Source organism: Melitaea cinxia, chromosome 16, assembly GCF_905220565.1.
Source record: "Melitaea cinxia chromosome 16, ilMelCinx1.1, whole genome shotgun sequence".
Taxonomy (NCBI): Eukaryota; Metazoa; Arthropoda; class Insecta; order Lepidoptera; family Nymphalidae; genus Melitaea; species Melitaea cinxia.
Genome location: NC_059409.1, coordinates 1073289 through 1094375, shown reverse-complemented (window position 1 = coordinate 1094375; position 21087 = coordinate 1073289). Strand labels below are relative to the sequence as shown.

The window sequence follows — 21087 nt, the reverse complement described above, 5'->3', positions numbered from 1 at the left end:
TTTTTTTTTTCACCATAGAATTCCAGTTTTCTTTTAGAATATTGCAATTGTAAATCTAATAGTTGTAGTTGTATTTTTTTAGTGAAATTCTTTAGTTTAGGTCTTATTGGCTTATGGTCATAATATGTTTACATCTAAATAATTTTAAGATAATACAAACGAGAGCTTATTTATCTGACTTTAGTGATGTTAATCAACAACGAAGCTCCACTGCAGGTTGGCATATTACATTACAAAATGGTAGTATTCTGATAGCACCTTTAAACCAGTAAAAGTTCAAAGTCCAGTGAATGTCAAGTATGAGCGTGTGGCGATTGGGTTCCCGTGCAGCGCTACTTTCGCCATCACATCTCCATACAATGGCGTATCTCATTAGATAAAGATGATAAACTGATCGCATTCTATCTTTGTATTCTTTTTAATATAGCAAATTAGTGTTAGGGCCAGTTTCTCCGAGTGCTGATAAAATATCATTTAGTTATAGTAATAATAGCCATTGATTCCAGATCTCTAATAGGCCATCCATAATTTACGTCATACGATAAGGGGGTTCGACGGTCCACATAGTTTGACAAGGGGTGGGGAGATCTCCAACATTTTGTGACATCTTTTTTTATAACTAAGTAAACAAGCGTACGGCTCACCTGATGGTAAGCGATTATCGTAGCTTATAGACGTTTGCAACACCAGAAGCATCGCAATCGCGTTGCTGACCCTATCCTCGATTCTCCCCAGGAGCTCTGGTCACCTTACTCACCAATAGGAATACAACACTGCTTGAAAACAGTATTATTTAGCTGTGTTCCCTCCCTAGCCGGAGCTGGCTGTTCCATGTTTTGAGCAGGAAACTTCCTGCTGTGCCTTACCTCAATTCGAAAACATTATATTTAAAAATATTATATATATAATTGTTAGTATTACCACAAATTTTATTTTTCATACCTATGTTGCATTGGTGTCGAATTTATTAGAAAAATTATTTTAATGCAAATAAAACTAATGTCGAAACTTATAATTTAATAAATAATAATTGGATTCATTTCGCGCGTGAGCCTGAGTGTATTATTTGTATTTATTTACATATTTATGTATTATTTCTATATACTTATATTTGTAATAAAAATATTTTGCTATATCAGCTGTTACCTATAACACAAGAATGAAGATACTAACCGTGGGGACAGACAAACCGTGTATGTTATGAGATATTTATATTTACTTATTTATTTATATTGAAATAAATAGTGTACGTTTGTATTTTTTTTTCAGTTTTACCATGAACCATAACTGTTAGATATTTGCTTAATGTCTTCTAATAAAAATATTAATTTATACCTCAAGATCAGTCTCCAGACTGAGTATTAGTGACATCAAAATCGATTATAAAAACCGCTAACAGTTATTTAATGTACCTAGAATATCGTTAATCGGTAAATTTTCATTTTATCAAACTGACCTTAAAATCGTATTTATAAATGTAGTTTCATAATGTATTTATTTATACACGTCACTTAACAAGTTACTAAATTAATTAACTATCGTATATATATATTTTTAACGTATAATAATGTATGTATTTGGTTTTCTTAAATGACTATAAAAAGAGTGTGTTTTAGTTTATCTGTGGTTTAGTTTTGTGTATTCGGGGTTTATATAGGTTCGATAATTAAAAATTATTTAAAATATTTTTTTGACATGTTTATACATGTTATGTCGTACAAGTATTCAGTAAATCGTAGCTTAATGAAGTCTGTATTATCTATACTAATATTATATAGCTAAAAAGTTTGTTTGTTTATTTGCTTGAACGCGCTAATCTCAGAAACTATCTCATATTTGGTTTCAAAATTAAATTTTAAGTGTCACATAAAATCACATTTGACATCCCAGCTACAAGAACAAGATTTTATAAAAACACGTTTATTAACAGAAGTTGTGCCCAGTACAATAATTTGTTTATAAATATTGACATTATTCATCTCTCTCTCAATACATTTAAATTGCATGTGATGAATGCGTTGATTTAATGTACATAGGGTAAAAGCCGGATAGTTGCCTCGGACGGATACATGCCCCGGTTTTTAATACACTATGTTAGGAATATAAGTTGTGTTAGCGCTTTACTACAATAAGTAGTGACCCCCCACAGACCTTAGTGCGATGTAAGCCATCGGAATAGGCGCACGTGTTTTGTCCGTGTGAGCAAATATCTTCCGCGGCGAAACTTTGACGGGCGTTATACTTATATTGGTAAGTAATTTTTATTGAATATTTTTATTACTGATCGTGGTTTCAGTCAACTTTTTGTTTGTTCGCATGCATTAGAGTTTAAATTACATTGTTTGTTATGTTTTATTGCAAAATAATTTTTATTTATTTTGCAAATGTAAAGGGCAAGTATCCGCATCAAAAAGGATAGTCGCCCTACTTACTTTCGCGGATAGTTGCCCCTAAAGAAACTAAACGTTTTTTAACAAGTAAAGACGAATTTCATTTTTTTTTTTGTTGTTTTTTCGAATTTACTGTGACTCTAACTTGTTGTAATTAAAATAAATATCTACTCAACTGTTTTATATATTTATTCTAGATAAGCAAAATGCCTCGTAAATATAAGCGAAAACCAGGCGTGGTGCCACGCAACATCAACTGGACAGAAGATACCTTAAAACTTGCCTTGGCAGAATAAATACAAAATTCTATCTACACACCTTCTAGCTGACGCAATTGTATTTTTTGTCACTTCTAGGAAAATATCCTGTTCTTGGCTTCGAAAATGAAAAAAGACTGGTAGCTCATATATTGAAGCTTGGAGACGCCGGTTTTCCTCCTGACAGAATTGTGATTCGTCAATTAGCTTATCAGTTTGCCGAAAAGATGAAATTAAAGCACAGCTTTAACTTTAACAATGAGAATAAAATGGCTGGACCGCAATAGCTAAAAAGCTTTCTTGAAAGAAATCCTGAAATAGCTTTGAGACAAGCTGAGGGCTTATCAATTGAAAGAGCGAAGGGTCTCAACAGAACAGAAGTTGCAAATTTTTTCAAACTCTTAATAACTACTTTAACTGAGAATAATATGCTGAATAAGCCAGATAGAATATTTAATATGGATGAAACCGGTGTTCAACTAAATAATAAAATTGGTAAAGTATTAGCTAAGAAAGGCAGTTAAATTGAATCTGTGAAAAAGTGTGAAGTGAAGAAAATATATTCAGTTCAAAAACGCTTAAAGGAAAAGCCACCATAGGATTCCTAATCAAAAGAAACAAGGACGAAAAATCGATGAGACACTCAAAAGATATTAAAAGTCAAAAATGATAATTTAATAGTAAATACGAATAAAAAAGTTTCTACTAAAAAAATTGATAATTATTGCGTAGAATGTTATTAGAATTACAATTTAACGAAATCAAAGTCAGATTGGATTCTATGTGATACATGTCAGATGTGGTTGCATGAAACATGCACCACATTCAAGAATTATTGTCAAAGATGTGGAAAGTTGGAAACCTTAGCTGCTGGCAAAAATTAAAGTTAACAACAAAGTTAATTACTAAATTATTATATCTTTAAGATAAATACTAATATTTCATAATAACGTACATAACTTTAAGTTTGAATAATATTTTTATAATTAAAATCATTAAAAATGAAAACTATTTAATAATGTTATGATTATTATTTCACATTATACTTAATAAAAGATCTCAGTAAATTATAAGGACTGTTAAATAAATAATAAAGACTAATTTAATTGATATAAATTTGTTTCTATCTAAAATAAAAATTTTACCGAGGCTACTATCCCCGCACGAGGCAAGTATCCCTCGGAGCATTTTCCACGCTAGGCTACTATCCGCCATAGTAGGCAACTATCCCTTTTCTGAGAGGTGAAATAAAACAATATTTATTCAAAACCATTGTTAATTATGTACACAAAAATAGGCTATTATAGAAGATAAAAGGCCTATGTTTTGAGATACATACTAAATAATTTTCAGCAAGTTCATATTTTTAAAAAATTAAGCTTTTTCGAAAAGTGGGGCAACTATCCGGCTTTTACCCTATCTTTGATGAATAATATGATATTCGTGATGTTCTTCTTAATTTGATTTTAATTTAATTTTGATTTTAATTGTAGCTTTGATCCTTAATTATTTGAATTGTGATTTTTTTAAACTGTTTTTTTTTTTTTAATTTATTTGTTTCATAATGCCCGTAATGATTTTTGAATTTCTTTATTGATTACTTTTTTTTTTGCTCTCAATGGCTGTTAATCAAATTATAGTAATGTTTTTAGTATTATTATTAAGTTTTTGATATTGAACTATTAATGTGAAGCATCTCTTCTGAACTTGTCATATGTTCTTTTTTAATATCGGAAACTATTTTTGGTTAAGTGATACTATTGTGTTGTGTATTTCTGTATATTTATGTAATACCGTTTGTTTGCAAAATAAAGTAAAATAAAAAATAAAAATAAAATAAAACAACTGGTCCGATTTGAAAAATTCTTTCTGTTCTTTTCAGTTAGATAGCCCATTTAACGAGGAAGGCTATAGGCTATTTATTTTAAATTAACGCATATGAAAACGCGGGGCACTCCTAGTTAAAAATAAACATGTTACTCTCATCATGCAGTATTCAATTAGTATATATGTGTACACACATATACATTCTACGCAATATTTTTAATATTAGATAAAAAAAAACTCAAACAACACCGACTTGGTTTATTTGTTCCATACAATATTAACTTAACCTATAAAATTTAATCTTTAACAAAGTCGATACAAAGCATTTCGACCTCTATATGTAACAACTTAGTGACGAATTTCGAACAGACAAGATGCACAAAGAGGCGCCAGAATTTTTTTTTAAATTCCCCTTGGCTCATTGCACTGCGCCGACGCTACAGCCTACGATCCTAGATTATGGATGGTGATAATATTTCATTTAATAAAAAAAAAAAATATACAACTTTGTCGGCAAACAAGCTTACGACTCCACATATTGTTTTTTAATGTTTACGCAAATTTCACTCATTATAATGAAATAACTTTCTCGGATTTCATGGCGGCTTATTATGTTTTTAGATGCCCGACGTTGACCTCCCATGACCACGTTGCTGTAAAGTATCCGAAACGTACGGCTCACCTAATAGTAGGCGATTACCGTAGCTTATAGACACCTGCAACACCAGAAGCATCGTAAGCATGTTGCCGACCCCCACCCTCAGGAGCTCAGTTCACCTTACCACAGGAACACGACACTGCTTGAAAGCAGAGTTCTTTGGCTGTGATTTTCTTTAAAGTCGAGGTACTTCCCCAGTCGGGCTGCTCCAGATTATAAGCAGGATATTTTCTGCTGTCCCAGTATATTTACTATATCCACTATGATATCGTTTTAAGGTACAATTTTACTTGCATTGTAATTTGTGACTACCGGGCAGTCCTTGCTAGTAGCATTCCAAGCTTTTTAAGATTTAAGGACTTGAGCCCGGTTCGTTTCGCTTACGAATCGTTTTGTTAATGAAGGTACCGGCTATTGTTCAATTTTGTACTTAATACTCGTAGTTTTATCCACTAATCCACTTATCTTAATCCACTAAATGATACTCGACTGCGACTTGACGAATAGTTTCTCTATCGGGTGTAACGAACTGTTGTCATTTATCAATAGTAACAAATGCGACTGATGCGACCCACAAGAGCATACACCCACCCAGAGACAAATATTTGTACGAATATAAATATCTGCCACGAGCGGGAATCAAACCCGTGACCTCGACTATCGTTTAAAAATCGAATATCAATTAATATTACGAGTATCTTAAAAGTGCCAACCCTATCCCCGCGGCGCCCAATACATGGGCTGGCATACCGTGGGCTTATGTTGAATGACGCAACTTGCCTTTAATTTATTCTAAAGCCTCGTCAGTACGCAATACTGCGTGTAATGAGAATTTCACATACGTATAACTTACCATTTACGGAAGGTAATTAAAAATAACAGGACTTGATCTAAATGTCTCAAATGTACAATACTTTCATTACCGTGATTTCGTTTAATTTTTTTTTTAACATATACTACCTATTTACTGATGAAAATATAGTTGCCATAGATATAAACAAAGTACAAAGATTTCATTAATAAAAGATACAAAACTAACAACTTTATACTTGTAAAAGTAGTTTCTTAAAATAATATTTATGTAAATAATAAAATGTATATAATAAAGATATCGCATTGTTTTTTAACCGACTTCCAAAAAAGGAGGAGGTTCTCAATTCGACTGTATTTTTTTTTTTTTTTTTTTTTTTTTTTTATGTATGTTACATCAGAACTTTTGACCAGGTAGACCGATTTCGACAAATTTTGTTTTAATCGAAAGGTGGTGTGTGCCGATTGGTCCCATTTAAATTTATTTGAGATCTAACAACTACTTTTCGAATTATATCTAATAATGCGTTTTTACTTGACGCTTTTTTCGTCGACCTACGTTGTATTATACCACATAACTTTCTACTGGGTGTACCGATTTTGATAATTCTTTTTTTGTTGGAAAGGGGATATCCCTAGTTTGGTACCATGATAAGGAAACCAGGATCTGATGATAGGATCCCAGAGAAATCGAGAGAAACTCTTGAAAATCCGCAATAACTTTTTACTGGTTGTATCGATTTTGATAATTTTTACTTTAATCGAAAGCTGATGTTTATCATGTGGTCACATATAAATTTTATCGAGATCTGATAACTACTTTTTGATTAATCTTTGATAACGCGTATTTACTTGACATTATTTTCGTCACCTTACGTTGTATTATACCTCATAACTTTTTACTGGGTGCACAGATTTTGACGTTTCTTATATAAATTAAAAGCTACTATTCGTCACGTGGTCCCATTCAAATTTAATTGAGATTTGATTCGTAATTTGTGAGTTATATCTAATATTGCGTATTTACTTGACGGTTTTTTCGTCACCCTACGTTGTATTATACGTTATATCTTTTTACTGGGTGCACTGATTTTGATCTTTTTTGTATAAATCAAAAGCTAATACTTGTCATGTCGTCCGTTTTAAATATGATTGAGATATAATGAGCAATTTTTGAGTAATCTTTGATGACACGTATTTACATGACGATGTTAAGACGACTGTGGTCATGTTCAATACTTTGCCACAACGCCATCTATCAAAATGTTATGAAATTACTTCGTTCACTATCGATCAAATTACAATATTCCACTAGAGTAGAGAGTAGCAGTTTATTCGTTATAAATATATTTGAGCTTTTAATTTTTGAGTTATCGCTAATACTGGGTATTTACTTGGCTATTTTACGTCGACCAACGTTATATTAACCTCATTACTATTTTACTGGGTGGACCGATATCGATGATTCTTTTTTTAATCGATAGGTGGTGCTTGTCATGTGGTCCCATTTAAATATAATTGAGATTTGACTCGAACTTTTTGAGCTATATCTGATATGGCGTATTTACATGACTGTTTTTGGAGTTTTCTCCTTAAGAATCGATTTTCATTTAAGGCCCCGGAATGAAAAAATTGAACAGTAAAATCTACTGAACGAATGACCTTGTTAGAGATGGCGTTCAGACGTTTTCTAATAACGCAATAAGGTTCCGATAGATGGCGTTATTGCATTCATTTATTTACAATTTGATATAGTAATAATATATTTCTTAGACTAGTAAGCCTTTTTGTGCCTATTTAGACAGTTGATCTGAAGGGGTAAACTCCAGTCGTGCATCGGAGCTGTGTGAAAACATGAACATTACATATTTTTAATAAAAAAGACATAAACCGTAATTCAATATAAATCCGCTTCAACTAAAAAACCCGCCGTAATAAGCGATGTCAGCGCTTCGCGCGAATCGACGACGGGCCTTTTATGAAATTTCTGCCTACAATCGCTAACAAAATGTTAGAAATAACAGTAGAACATTATATAATTCTACAATTTTATAATGTCGCGTTATATGGAATACGAACAAAGTATTACTATTTTTTCGTCGATCTACGTTGTATTACTCTTCGATGTAATTGAAGTCGGTTTTTTTTTCGTTTGCGAGCAAACACAATTATGTATCTAAAAATAATAATAATAAATAAATCTTTTCGAAATCCGTCCAGTAGTTTTATCGCGATGTGCGCAGAACGGCATTACTCTAACATTTTATTTTTGTCAATTATAATTTTTACTATTTGTGCCCCGCAGTTTCACCCGCGTTGATTTGAGGAAAAAAGTAGCCTTCTTTCTTCTCAAAGTATACCTAACCTTCCTTTTTAAATAGTTTAGATTTTTGAGTTGTAGGTGTCGGTAGAGCAAGCAATTATCTATAAAATGATAGATAATTTATGTGGAGTAATTGTGAGGTTTTTTTTAATAAAAAAGGAGGCAAACATCTTAACCTTAGCGTATTAATATATGAGTGACCGAGCCGATACCTGGGTGACCGAGCTTTTATGGGAATTTTTAGTAAATCGTATTTTTTGAAAATCAAATTTCAATACGAATTACATATTGATAAAATATGGATAATATTTTTCGATTTTACCGACATAATAATAAAAAATTTGAACTGACTATTTAAAGAAAAAATAACGAGTGCAATTAGAAAAAAAAACATGAGGATTTGAACCATGATTTTTTCGGCCGATCGCGACCGGTCAATTTCCCCTGAGCTATTACAACTTTATTGACAGTTGCGTTTACCTTCGTATTCTAACGATATTGTAGCCATTTTTTCATTGCCGAAAAACAGGGATAAAACGAAATTTTCTAAAAATGAATCCTAGCTAGATTTATTTATCTCCCCCGAAATCCCCTGCATACTAAATTTCATGAAAATCGTTGGAGCCGTTTCCGAGATTCTGATTATATAGATATATATATACAAGAATTGCTCGTTTAATGGTATAAGATATAATACTAAATACTTGACAAAAAATCTCTTACACATATCATGTATCCACGGAAACATCAAATATTATATTTAAAAAAAAAACTTTAATAAACTTTAAAAATAATAATTCCGGCTTCAGAAAGCCACATGATCATATTGCTTAATAACAATTAAACACGTGTATATATTTATATATATACAATCTAAAATAAGCGAAGGTCGTCCGGTATCTGCAATGTGTGTGATAACGCCGATAAGGGAATAATGAAATGTTTCGACGTTTTACTAACACTAGCTCTTTCCCGTTATTTTGTCACACGAAAAACTTTTCTGGCATAAAATTTGTCTATATCTTTCATGCTATCCTGTATGTTATGCTATCTCATAGGAACAGGATACAGTTTTTCCAGGATAAACTTGTCTATATCATTGGATCACGAAGCCATTATTAAACAAAGCATATCGCTCTCCTGGTCTGTGAAAACAAAAATAATTCTCATCATCACTTCAGCCTATTGCAGTTCGCTGCTGTACATAGGCCTCCGTTTCTTATAGGTTAGCGCTTAGCCTTTATTTTCTGCCTTTTGGATACATACATATTAATGTAATAATAAAAACCCCTTAACACTGTGGCCTCGAATTGAATAAAAATCCTTAGTTGGAATCCCGACAACACACCATACACAAGATAAACCAGACCATACAATATTCCAGCCCATAAAGTTTATTTGTATCATCATTACAGCCTATACAGTCCACTGCTGGACACAGGCCTCCACAAGTTTACCCCAAAAATAACGTGAACTCATGTATTTTGCCCATAGTCACCACGCTGGGCAGGCGGGTTGGTGACCGCAGGACTGGCTTTGTCGCACCTAAAATGCTACTGCCTGTCTTCGACCTGTCTATTTCAAAGCCAGCACAGCTTAAATAATTCTATCCTAAGGGAACTATATTTTTTCAGGATCACGTCAAGCGCACGACAGCTTAAGCGTGAAGTGCACCTGACCAATAATTGTCCGAAAATATGATTACCTCGCCTCAGTGCCTCACCTTAACCACTAGAGACCCAAAATTCTTTTTAGCGCAGGTTGAAGGTCAGCGCTCAATATCCGCGCCGATATATATTAAGTTTAATTACAATTTGTTTACAAGTTTAGAACCAACATCCATCCAAAGTTTCGCATGTATAATATAAGCAGCATTGTTATAGATACTTCGTTTGATCAATAACAAGCGCTAGTTGATAAAGAACAGAATTAATTATGATATTTTCCTTATCAAAGATCGCAGTATCGTTTTTGTTAATATCAAGCTATCGGTGTAGCTTTTTCCTATTATAGAAGTATTGTGTTAACAATGTTTCCGAAGTAAAACTCCTTTATGCAACATAACAAAAAAAAACTCGTCACGCATTCACCAGCCTACTCCCCAAGTCAAGCGTTCCTAAAGAACTTTTACTGCAAAAAAATGTAGGTGTATCAGCCGACTGGTACCTTAAACAAGTATTAACTTTTTTTTTACGTGGGGAAAATCCATCATGGGGGCGTCAGAGGGTTATGTCAGATTCCTACAGACTAAAAAACCACCACGTGTGATCAGTCGTGCGCCTGGGTGGGGCGAGATGGGGTCGCGCTAGCATTCGCCACGTCGCCCCCGCGGTAGGCCCGGGCAAAGCTTCCGGGCCCCGGCAGAATGGTGGGGTGGCCTCGCTCACAACACCCCTCAGACGTGTGGGGTCGTGTCGTCCGGCCGGCAGAAGTCCCTCGACTATCGGGCGGAAGTATTAACTTACCTCAGGAACACACGACCGTATGAATACGTTAAAACATATAAAACAAGTAAAACCGAGAGTTATTACTAGTGTCTGATAAATGCAATTGATCAATTACTCCGTAACCAACCGTCTGGTCACTGTAACGGACAATTTATTGAATCGAGAGGTCACAAACTGAAACGTTAACATAGCACTTATGTTCACATGCCATAAGATCTATAATTGGGTATGCGAGATGCATTGATACGGTTCGTTGATGAAATTTAATAATATAATCGTTAGACACAGTTTCATATGAATTACAAGTGATTGTTTGAGAGTAGTCATATTTCTAATGGCTGGGAAAAAGTAGAAGCTTAATAAGCTGGTTTCAGTAACCCTACGTAGATTCTAGCTCTGATTTCGCTTACCAGCGATAGATTTCTGATTCTGATTAATTTATTTATTTAAGTAATACTACGGTGTGTGTTTCTTTTGTGTTTGGTTTTTTTTATGTCTCTAGGTCGGCAAACAAGCGTACGGCTCACCTGATGGTAAGAGATTACCGTAACTTATAGACACCTGCAACACCAGAAGCATCACAAGCGCGTTGCCGACCCAATCCCCAATCCCCCCCGGAGCTCTGGTCACCTTACTCACCAACAGGAACACAATACTGTTTGAAAACAGTATTATTTAGCTGAGATCTTCTGTAAGGTCGAGGTATTACCCCAGTCGGGCTGCTCCATATTTTGAGGAGGAAATTCCTGCTGTGCCCTACCTCAGTTATCGAATAACAATTTTAATGTATAAAATATCTGCATAAAATAAACTTAAATGTAAATAATTTAATACGGTTTTTTTAATTGCATTAAATATGTAATAAACTGTGTTAATATTTTATTTGCAATTTAAATTAATTAAAATAATTTAATACGAAAATAAATTTTTAACACGTCAGGTTAATTTGCGTTATCACTCTCAATTTGTAATAAAATGTCTAATTGTATATCATTTTAATCTTTTTTTATTTATTTATTGTCTCTAAAAATTAATTATTTACGTTTGTGTGTTTTGAAGAATATATATTTTTCCTTTTTACTGTACTTCTTATCAATTCAAATATTGTTGTACATAATAATGCATATATGAATACTAATCTTGACAAACTAGTAATGACTGATTGAGTATATGACATCCTATTGCTGGGCATAGGCCACTTTCTCAATTCAGGAGCGGAATCGGAGCTACACCACGCTGCTCCACTGCGGGTTGGCGGATATATTGCCTGGTATGAGTTAGTGTCAGGTGTATATAATAGCAAACGGGACCGAGAGCTTAACGTGCTCTCTGAGGTACAGTAGGGAAACCCACAAGGATAGGCAACAAGACCGGAAACAAATACAAATATCCATTCCGAGCAGAAATCGTACTCGTAGCCGCGGGTTTTTAGACACCTACACGGTATACACACCACTGCACCAAAAAAACTGGAAATGCAAAATTAATAATGAATAAATATATGTTCAACATACACACACGATTGACTCCTGGGGGCATCCCCCATTTAATATTGTTTTACATATTTTTTTTTCGCCTGATGGTAAGAGCCGTAGCTTATAGACGCCTGCAACACCAGAAGCATCGCAAGCGCGTTGCCGACCCTATACCCAATCAGCTCAATAATACGGCTTTCAAGCAGTGTTGTGTTCCTGTGGTGAGTAAGGTGACCAGAGCTCCTGGAATGATTGGGGGTAGAGTCGGCGAAGTTCTTGCGATGCTTCTGGTGTTGGAGGCTACTAGTCTATAAGCTACGGTAATCGCTTACCATCAGGTGAGCCGTACGCTTGTTTACCGATCTAGTTGTATAAATAAAAACGATCATCTGTTTCTGAGGTAGGCCAGTTAATGCCTATGTTTTAGGTAATAGCCGACTAAGCGACATATTTTTAGTCATTGTTTCATTAACGGGCTACAAATAAAACTCCAGAACAATACATCAATCAAAATAAAGCGGTAAAAATAACAGTACGCCATACATTAAAAATATGGATCGCGAACTCATCTCTCAAAATCGTTTTATAGTTCAGCGTTCAGACAACAATGCGTTATTGTCGTAAATGAGCTGAAAGTTCATTGTTGTTCATAGAATATAACACTGACATGCTACTTCCGGTTTTTTTTACGTAGAGAATTAAAAAAAGTTATATTGACTTCCGGTCTAATATTTATATAACTGTTAATATTTTACTTCGATAAAACTGAAACTAAACAATGTCCCATTCTTCTTAATGATATTTGAAGTCAATCCGCAATGCTTCTTAACAGATGATTACGTTAATTTTTCCAATCAAGAATGATCATTGTCCTCAGGTGTTTATGATGACAACCACCTTTTGTGCTATTAAAAATATGTATGAATCTAGACAGATAAACAGAAAGAGAAATCTTTAGATATTTGACTAGTACACTATCAATCATTACTAGATCAATCGTTGTTTTTATATATTTTTTATTTTATTTAAGTCGCAATCATTTTATTTGCTTTGTAGATGGGGGGAGCGTTAGAACAGACTTTCATTAATACCTAGATGATAAACTTAACCCGTCGCAATCTGCTAAAAAGAACAACAATCAGCAGTGTCTAAAATAAATTAAAACTTCATGTAGGTAATACCGCAATGCAGTAGCGTAAAAATCTTGAAACTAATTTCATTCGACCAATTAAAAGGTGTAAAAAAAAACTCACAAAAGCACTACTAGATTAAGCTAATAATGCCTTGTTTTGTATTATTTTTTGTGTAATACCCACACATGAGGAAATTAGGTATTTTTATATGATATTAAAAATGTTTATTATTATAAACATTGCCTTATTATTGATATCCATCAATTATTATCGAAATTCACTTTAAAAAATTAGTTACCTTAGACTGCCATCTTGGCGCAGTTAGTGAACCTACTTTTCGCTCCAGGTTTTATTCTCGACACGTGTCCAAGATGACACCGTGTTGGCGAAACGGTCACAGCTATGGATTGTGCCTGTGCGGTGGCGGTTGCGGGTTCGATCCTCGCACATGACAAACATTTGTATTGGCCATACAGGTGTTAGCCGTGGTCTGGGTGTTTGTGCAGTCCTTGTGTGTCTCCCCACCGTGCCTCGGAGAGCACGTTAAGCCGTCGGTCCCGGTTGTTATCACGTACACCTGATAGCGATCGTCACTCGTAGTAAGGAATATATCCGCCAACCCGCATTGGAGCAGCGTGGTGGATTAAGCTCTGATCCTTCTCCTACATGGGGAAAGAGGCCTATGCCCAGTAGTGGGATATTACAGACTGAAGCGTCCAAGATGACTACTAAAGTTTTGAAAATACATCTCCTGCTTTGGGGTTAAGCAAAAATATGCTTTAAGAGAATATTTAGAAATAGCTGTATCCAAACCGTAATAGTAAAGGCATATATGCACAGCTCTGGGATGTAAATGTAGTGTGACAGTTTTTAAATGACTTATTATTTCTTCTCTTCCTCAGATTGTCGCGATGCAGTATTGACACGGCGTGATGATGAGGCTCGAAGCATCGGACAAGCAGCATCGGTACCACAATTTGCTGGACGATGATCATGCTAGTGAGTATTTTTTTAACGCCACACTAATAAGCGATGGCATACCAACTAACCAACAAAGTATGCAAAACTAAACAAAACTAGCTAGCCTACTAGCCAACAAGTTGGCCAACCAAATGTTGAGGACTCGATCCCTCTCACGACTTATGTTTGTACAGACAAAAGATATTATCTGTATTGTAGTCTGGGATTGTGCTTAGTACTTCCAGACTCCTACACAGTATTCTGATCCTAATGTTAGCCGTTCAGTGGTAAACGTTTCTGACGTTTGTATTTAAAGTATCAAGATGTAGAAATCATTAAGTTACGTAATTGTACAAAGACCATAAATGACATTGTTTGTTCCATCGTTACCATATTCCCATAATTTAAAGCTAATAACTATGACCTTGTATGTTTGTACATTAAATAATCTTTACTAGGGCTGTCAAACGTCCGGGTTTACACAAATTTTCTCACATTTTAGAATACGTCCAAAAATAGCCCGGGAAAAAAGACAGTTTTTTTTTTAAATCGTAACAAAATTCTAGTTAAATATCTTCCTAATATAATACAATACATTAATTCTTTGGTAAAAATTTAAATTTAAATCAATGGTTGCAAGCTTTTTGAGAGAATTTTTGAAGAGAATCCAAATTCATCTGCATTCCCAGGGTTTGTGTCGATAGCTTCATTATATTACGCGATGGCATTCCTTATCTCAAGTAACATGAATCTCAAGCCGCAATAAACATTAAATTACATGACAAGCCGTTGATGATGCAGTATTTTTGTAACATTATGCATTTCTAACAAACTTACCAACGACTTTATTCGCTATTTCTGTCCCTTTTGTAAGACTGTAAGATGAAGTGCAAAAAGCAAATAAAAACGAGCCGTGCATTAAAATATTTCTGTTCATTCCAAATTTCAAGTTATTTTGTTATTAAGACTTGATATTAAGAATGATGTTTGTAATTTGTAACCGACTTTTAAAAAGGAGGAGATTTCTCAATTCGACCGTATATATTTTTTATGTATTGTCACAGATAAGTTTATGAACCGATTTTGATAATTCTTTATTTTTCGAAAATGAGATATCCAGGATCATATCATAAAACTGGATCTGAAGATGGCATCCTAGAGAAATCGAGGGAAACCCTCGAAAATCGTAGTGAGTGACTAGTGCATTTGTTATTTTTTTTTTCGTCCACTTATCGATGTAATTAAAGTCGTTGTTTTTTCGATTGCTAGCAAACACAATTATTGTAACGTCGTACCAATCACTTTAGTATTTAACGATAAAAGATGCTCTAATTACAGAATTAACAGTTATACTATTTCTACCAGTCTAATTATCTATAAGAGTATTGTACTTCGGCCATTTGCCTCTCAGTTTAGTTCAGTTTAGTTTTTTTAGCTTGCAATACAAAAATGATCAAATTTTTTACTGTGTAGTATTATAAAATATGAAAAAACAATAGATTTGCATCGTATAATACACCAGCAGACCTGACAGTCTCCTTGAAATGACATTTCAAGGACTAATGCTTAATCGAGAATTATATGTATAAAGATTGGCATAGCTCGCCAAGTAAAAGTCCTATTAACATTCGAGCCAGCGCTGTCCTAAATACCGAAGAGCTTTGCGAACATATTTCGTAACGTTGAAATTTCCTTTGTATAGCATTATATTACAATTGGTTACTCTCTACTAACTGTTTCCTCTTAAATCTAGAATGGATTTATTTTAAATGAATTTTATACATATTCAGTAACTTAAATACTGACTAAAATTTCAGGCAAGGATATACTCAATACCGTCTTCTCCATAAGCACAGGGCCCGTGCCCAGCGCCCCCAATCTTCAAGGGGCCCCGAAGGACTGAAAATTTCTCTTACACATTTATTATCAAAACATTTTTGTCGGACACATTACACTTTTTTCACAGATCAGTAATTTTATCAGAAGATATTTACAAGGCATATATACTACGCTATTACATCAATGGTCAATAAAAACAATGTTATTATAATTCGCTTTTTTTTACTTTCCAAAAGGGCCCCAAATTCTTGTGTGCCCAAGGGCCCCAGCCTAGTTTGAGACGGCTCTGGATATACTTTAGGACACCGCTATATGTTCAGACGATTTGAAGAAAATTTTTAAGAATTAATGTTGATTGCTGTGGATCGTGATAGGTGATGATCAAGGGGGGTGTGGGGGGTCAGTGGCTACTTTCAGTATGTCAGTGGATGCTAACGATATCAGTTGGTGATGATGTTAATATGTTGAATTATCCGATTGTATAGTAACTTTTCTTTTCTCACTTTAAAAACAATAAAAATTACATCAGCCCTTAGATACCAGTATTGTTTACAATCGCCTATTAGACGGAATAATATGATTCCGCCCTCCAGAGATATGTCTAACTTTCTACCCAAACCCTGGGGAGTGAGTGATATTATATGACTAGATTGACACGTATGCTACGTGCTTCGGAATTTCTCCATTATGATATATTCGGTTGTGACACACGATTCATTACAATACAATGAAGGCGTGAAAGGCAAGTGTATGTTACACGTGGGAATTGACATGCGCCGGTCGTGCGAATTTTATGCGAAGACGGAATTATCTATTACTTATTTAATTAATAGCTTCTTTTCTAAGAATGAAAGTTTTACATATATTCATTTAATTGATTCACGAAAGCTGACTTTTCTTATAAATTTGTTTATAACTTTCATTTAATTTGTTGTTGTCTGACTGTTCTTTTCTCATCATTACAGCCTATACAGTCCACAGCTGGACATAGGCCTCCACAAGTTTACGCCAAAAATAACGTGAACTCATGTGTTTTGCCCATAGTCACCGCGCTGGGTAGGCGGGTTGGTGACCGCAGGGCTGGCTTTGTCGCACCGAAATGCTGTTCTTTTCTGCAACAGACTAATTCCACCAACTAGTAAAGCCTTCTCTCCATTGCGGTTAGGCTCAGTTGGCCATACCGCGGCTGCGGGTAGGCACACGATCGCTGTGAAAAGTTTCAATAGCTATCAGGTGTTTATGGCAACAACCAAGGTCAAGTCAAACGTGCCGTTTCAAAAATGGGCGAAGAAATTGGCAATCAAATAATTGGATTTTTTTTTGTTTAAACATTCTTGACGTTGGTAATTGCGACTTTGCTTGTGTGTCTGTAGTTATCCGATACGATTACATTGTACTGTACGAATATATCATATTGGATCCCCATTCCCATCGCTAGAAAATGTCCTTCATTTATTTATACACTTTATTCATACAAATGCAAAATTAACTTTTTATCGCTAACACACAGCGATTCATTTTAATAACATTTTAGCCATGGTCTTTCTAACTATGGAGAATATTGCTATTGGAAGCTACTTTTTATTATCCACTACATGACATTTGAACCATGGTCTGAACCGAATCAGCCCGTAACCGTCTTTCTGGTGGGCAATAGCCTCAACTTCATAGTGGAAAAAGATTAGACCTAAAAGCTTCTGCTTCACTTCGGGTGGTATAATTTCCCTACCACGAGTGACAATTGCTGTCATTTGTTTTTAATAACATCCGGGATCGACTATTTTACATCCGAAGTATGGAATTGAACCAAAAAAATTAAAAAAGATACGTACTTATCAAGCAAATTTGCGAAAAAAACCAACCAAACAACCTCTCATAAGGAACAAACTGTTGATTTAAATATATTCCTTTTCTCAATGTCAAAATAATGATGTCATCCTTTAATAGAATTTATACGTGTATTTTATTTTCTCGGATATGTTATATCTTGTGAGGTCAAACAAAGGTCGCGCATAGCAAGTCTTTATATAATGAATACAAGTCTAGTTGTAGAAGGATAAAAAACTTGTTTTAAATAAATAAAAATATAGCTGACGATGAGTTGGCACAGTGGTCACAGCACTGGCTGTTGCGCTGGCGGTCGCGAGTTCGATCCCCGCACAGGACACACATTTTATTGGCCATATATATATTATATGTTTTTTGTGGTCTGGGCATTTGTGCTTGTGTATTATGTGTTTCACACAGGTGAAAATCGTACTGGAGGCCGTTGTGTATGAAGGGTTTATTTATTTATTTATAAACTTATGCAAGCAGGTATCAAACTACAGTTCTGTTACCACATTACCAAATGGTCGATCAATGAGTAAAACATGTAACGAACTCTGTATTAAGAAAACAGTAACGCGTTTTTGCCATTCAAGCTGCGTGACCTACGCCCTTGACCAATCAAAACGTAGTCAATTAGAACATGTTCCTATTGACCCCTTGAATTAAGCTCTTCAAGTCAACTCGTCAAAACAAATTGCCAATAAAATAATTGTCAAACAAATTGAAATTTGACGGCGAAAAAAAAAACATTAAAAATGTTTATCTGTAGGATACCGTTATAGAACTGATAGCTTTATCAGCAACCGGTGAAGCAGGCTCTTAATCTAATCTTAATTTTATCAAATTGAAAATTGCAAATCACGGTGCATAAGTAAACAAATAACAAAGTAATTAAGATACTCTGACATATTACCCTTATATACTGAGCTGTATGTAATGGACACACCTCTCTTCCGGCTAATGACTTCCTGTGCTTTGTACGCGGGAACGAGTCACGCTCGGCTAACTGGCTTCCTTTGACTGGATTTTGTTATAAAAAGCTAGATGAAATGCGCGGTGTCACCCGCGTTCATGTTTACCACTTTGCTCATACATATATGTAAATTAATGCGTAGTTTTACTTCTAATGAAAGAATATGTGTATATAATTGTGTTTGCTTGCAAACGAAGTCAATTACATCGATTCAACGAATATTCGATTCAACGTAGATCGAAAAAATAGTCAAGTGAAAACGCATTATCAGAGTTAACTCAAAAAAAAAAACTTGTCATATCATGATTAAATTAAAATGAAACCACATGACAAGCAAAACCATTCGATTCAACAAAAAATCATCGTATCATACATAAAAAATACAGTCGAATTGAGAACCTGCTCCTTTTTTGAAATCGGTTAAAAATATATTATAATTTTTTCCCTCTAAATAGGTTTACGACATAATACAATGTCATAATAAGGCTGGTTTTGGACAATAAAACTCATCACGACTGTATATAACGGTTGACATACACGTAATAACACGCAACCTAGCACATTTCAGTATTAAAAATTTAACTAATTTACAGCTAGTATATCGCCATAAATCCATCAAGTATATATTTAAATTATTTAGCTAATTCGTACACTGTTTCCCGCACTCGCTTTCTATTTCTTGCACTGTCTTCCCCGCTATATATGACACTCATGAGTATTGGTTGACTGGAAGAGATCTCTTCTAGGGATAAGTCCACTATTGCCATTAACCATACATATAATTTTCTATATATATTTTTTTAGTGCAATAAAGTATATAATAAATATAGTTATAAAATAAAAATATTAACATCTATTATACTGATAAGACGTAACTCTGTAAACCCGTACTATTGTCACAAGGTATTATGATGATTAGTGACCCTGGTCCGCTATGATGCCAACATGGCGCCGGAGTCATGACGCGAGCGTAGATCAAAATACAACTTATAGATCTTTCTGGAAAACTTATTAATACAACACATAGCTCAGAAGGTACTAATTGTTTTTGATTTATTATCATGTCCGTTGACTAGAATTAGCTCAAGTTTCTTCTCGTAATTGTCTAGCCATAATATGCTTCTCGTTACCTTTTATTTCGACAACATTCTTAGTCGAAGTTTTCACAAATATAGAAAACCCTGGAATGAACGGCTTTGATCTCTCTTGGACCCTTTTATGGTTTAAAGGAAAAAATAAATTATTATATTATTACTAGCTGACCCCGCGAACGTTGTTTTGCCATATATGTTATCAACCCACTTAATCCCTCCCTCCCTCCTCCCTATAACTTAGGGGGATGAAAAATAGATGTTGTTCGATTCTCAGATCTACCCAATATACACACAAAATTTCATGAGAATCGTTCAAGCCGTTTCGGAGGAGTTTAACTACAAACACCGCGACACGAGAATTTTATATATTAGATGTAAATTATGAAATTAATCTTGTGTAATTACGATCATACTAAGAATACTAATGAAAATGAAACGCCCCTATATCAGATCTGTAGTAATATTAAATTATTACATTACAAAAATATCAATCTCTCTTATGATCAACCTTGTGTTACATAACCGTAACCTGCTACAATGCGAGACTAACAATGATCGATTGAAAGGTGACCACTGCAGACTATAGACTGTAGAGCAATAGAATAGGCACCGATCAAATTGTGTTGTTTATATAAATAAATTTGGAGCGCCGGTTAAAAGTTGTGGATAACATTTATTCTGCACATAAGTTACGAATAGACTTTAAAACGAGAAATATTCCACAAATATATATAATTTTATGAGTATTGTAAAATTGTGAAATATTTCCGTAACTTAATAAAAAATGATATTCTTTTAAATACAATTAGTTTTGCAACTTAAGAAGTTAAGACACCTAACTCCAGTAACCGACATGGACGCATTTGTTTGCGCTACTCCGAACACGTAGGCGGACCAATTCATTGAGCAACACTGCAAGACACTCACATCAAGACGTCGCAATTGCCAATAGAGTTATTTCTAGAATTCTAGTCCTGAATGACATATATTATTAACTAGCTGCCCGGACAGACTTCGTTCTTTCAAAAGTTAATTTTTTTTGTATTAAAACCTTCCTTGGCCCTTATTATG

General features: G+C 34.4%; 1 protein-coding gene across 1 annotated transcript in view; it reads left to right on the top strand.

Moving 5' to 3' along the window:
* The first annotated feature begins 14226 nt into the window (after positions 1 to 14226).
* The window catches only part of LOC123660789 (echinoderm microtubule-associated protein-like 2), a 62984-nt gene continuing 56123 nt past the window's right edge, over positions 14227 to 21087 (top strand). The window contains exon 1 of the mRNA XM_045595826.1: positions 14227 to 14319. Coding sequence (XP_045451782.1) covers positions 14253 to 14319 — 67 coding nt within the window. The 5' untranslated portion in view covers positions 14227 to 14252. The remainder of the gene's footprint in view (positions 14320 to 21087) is intronic.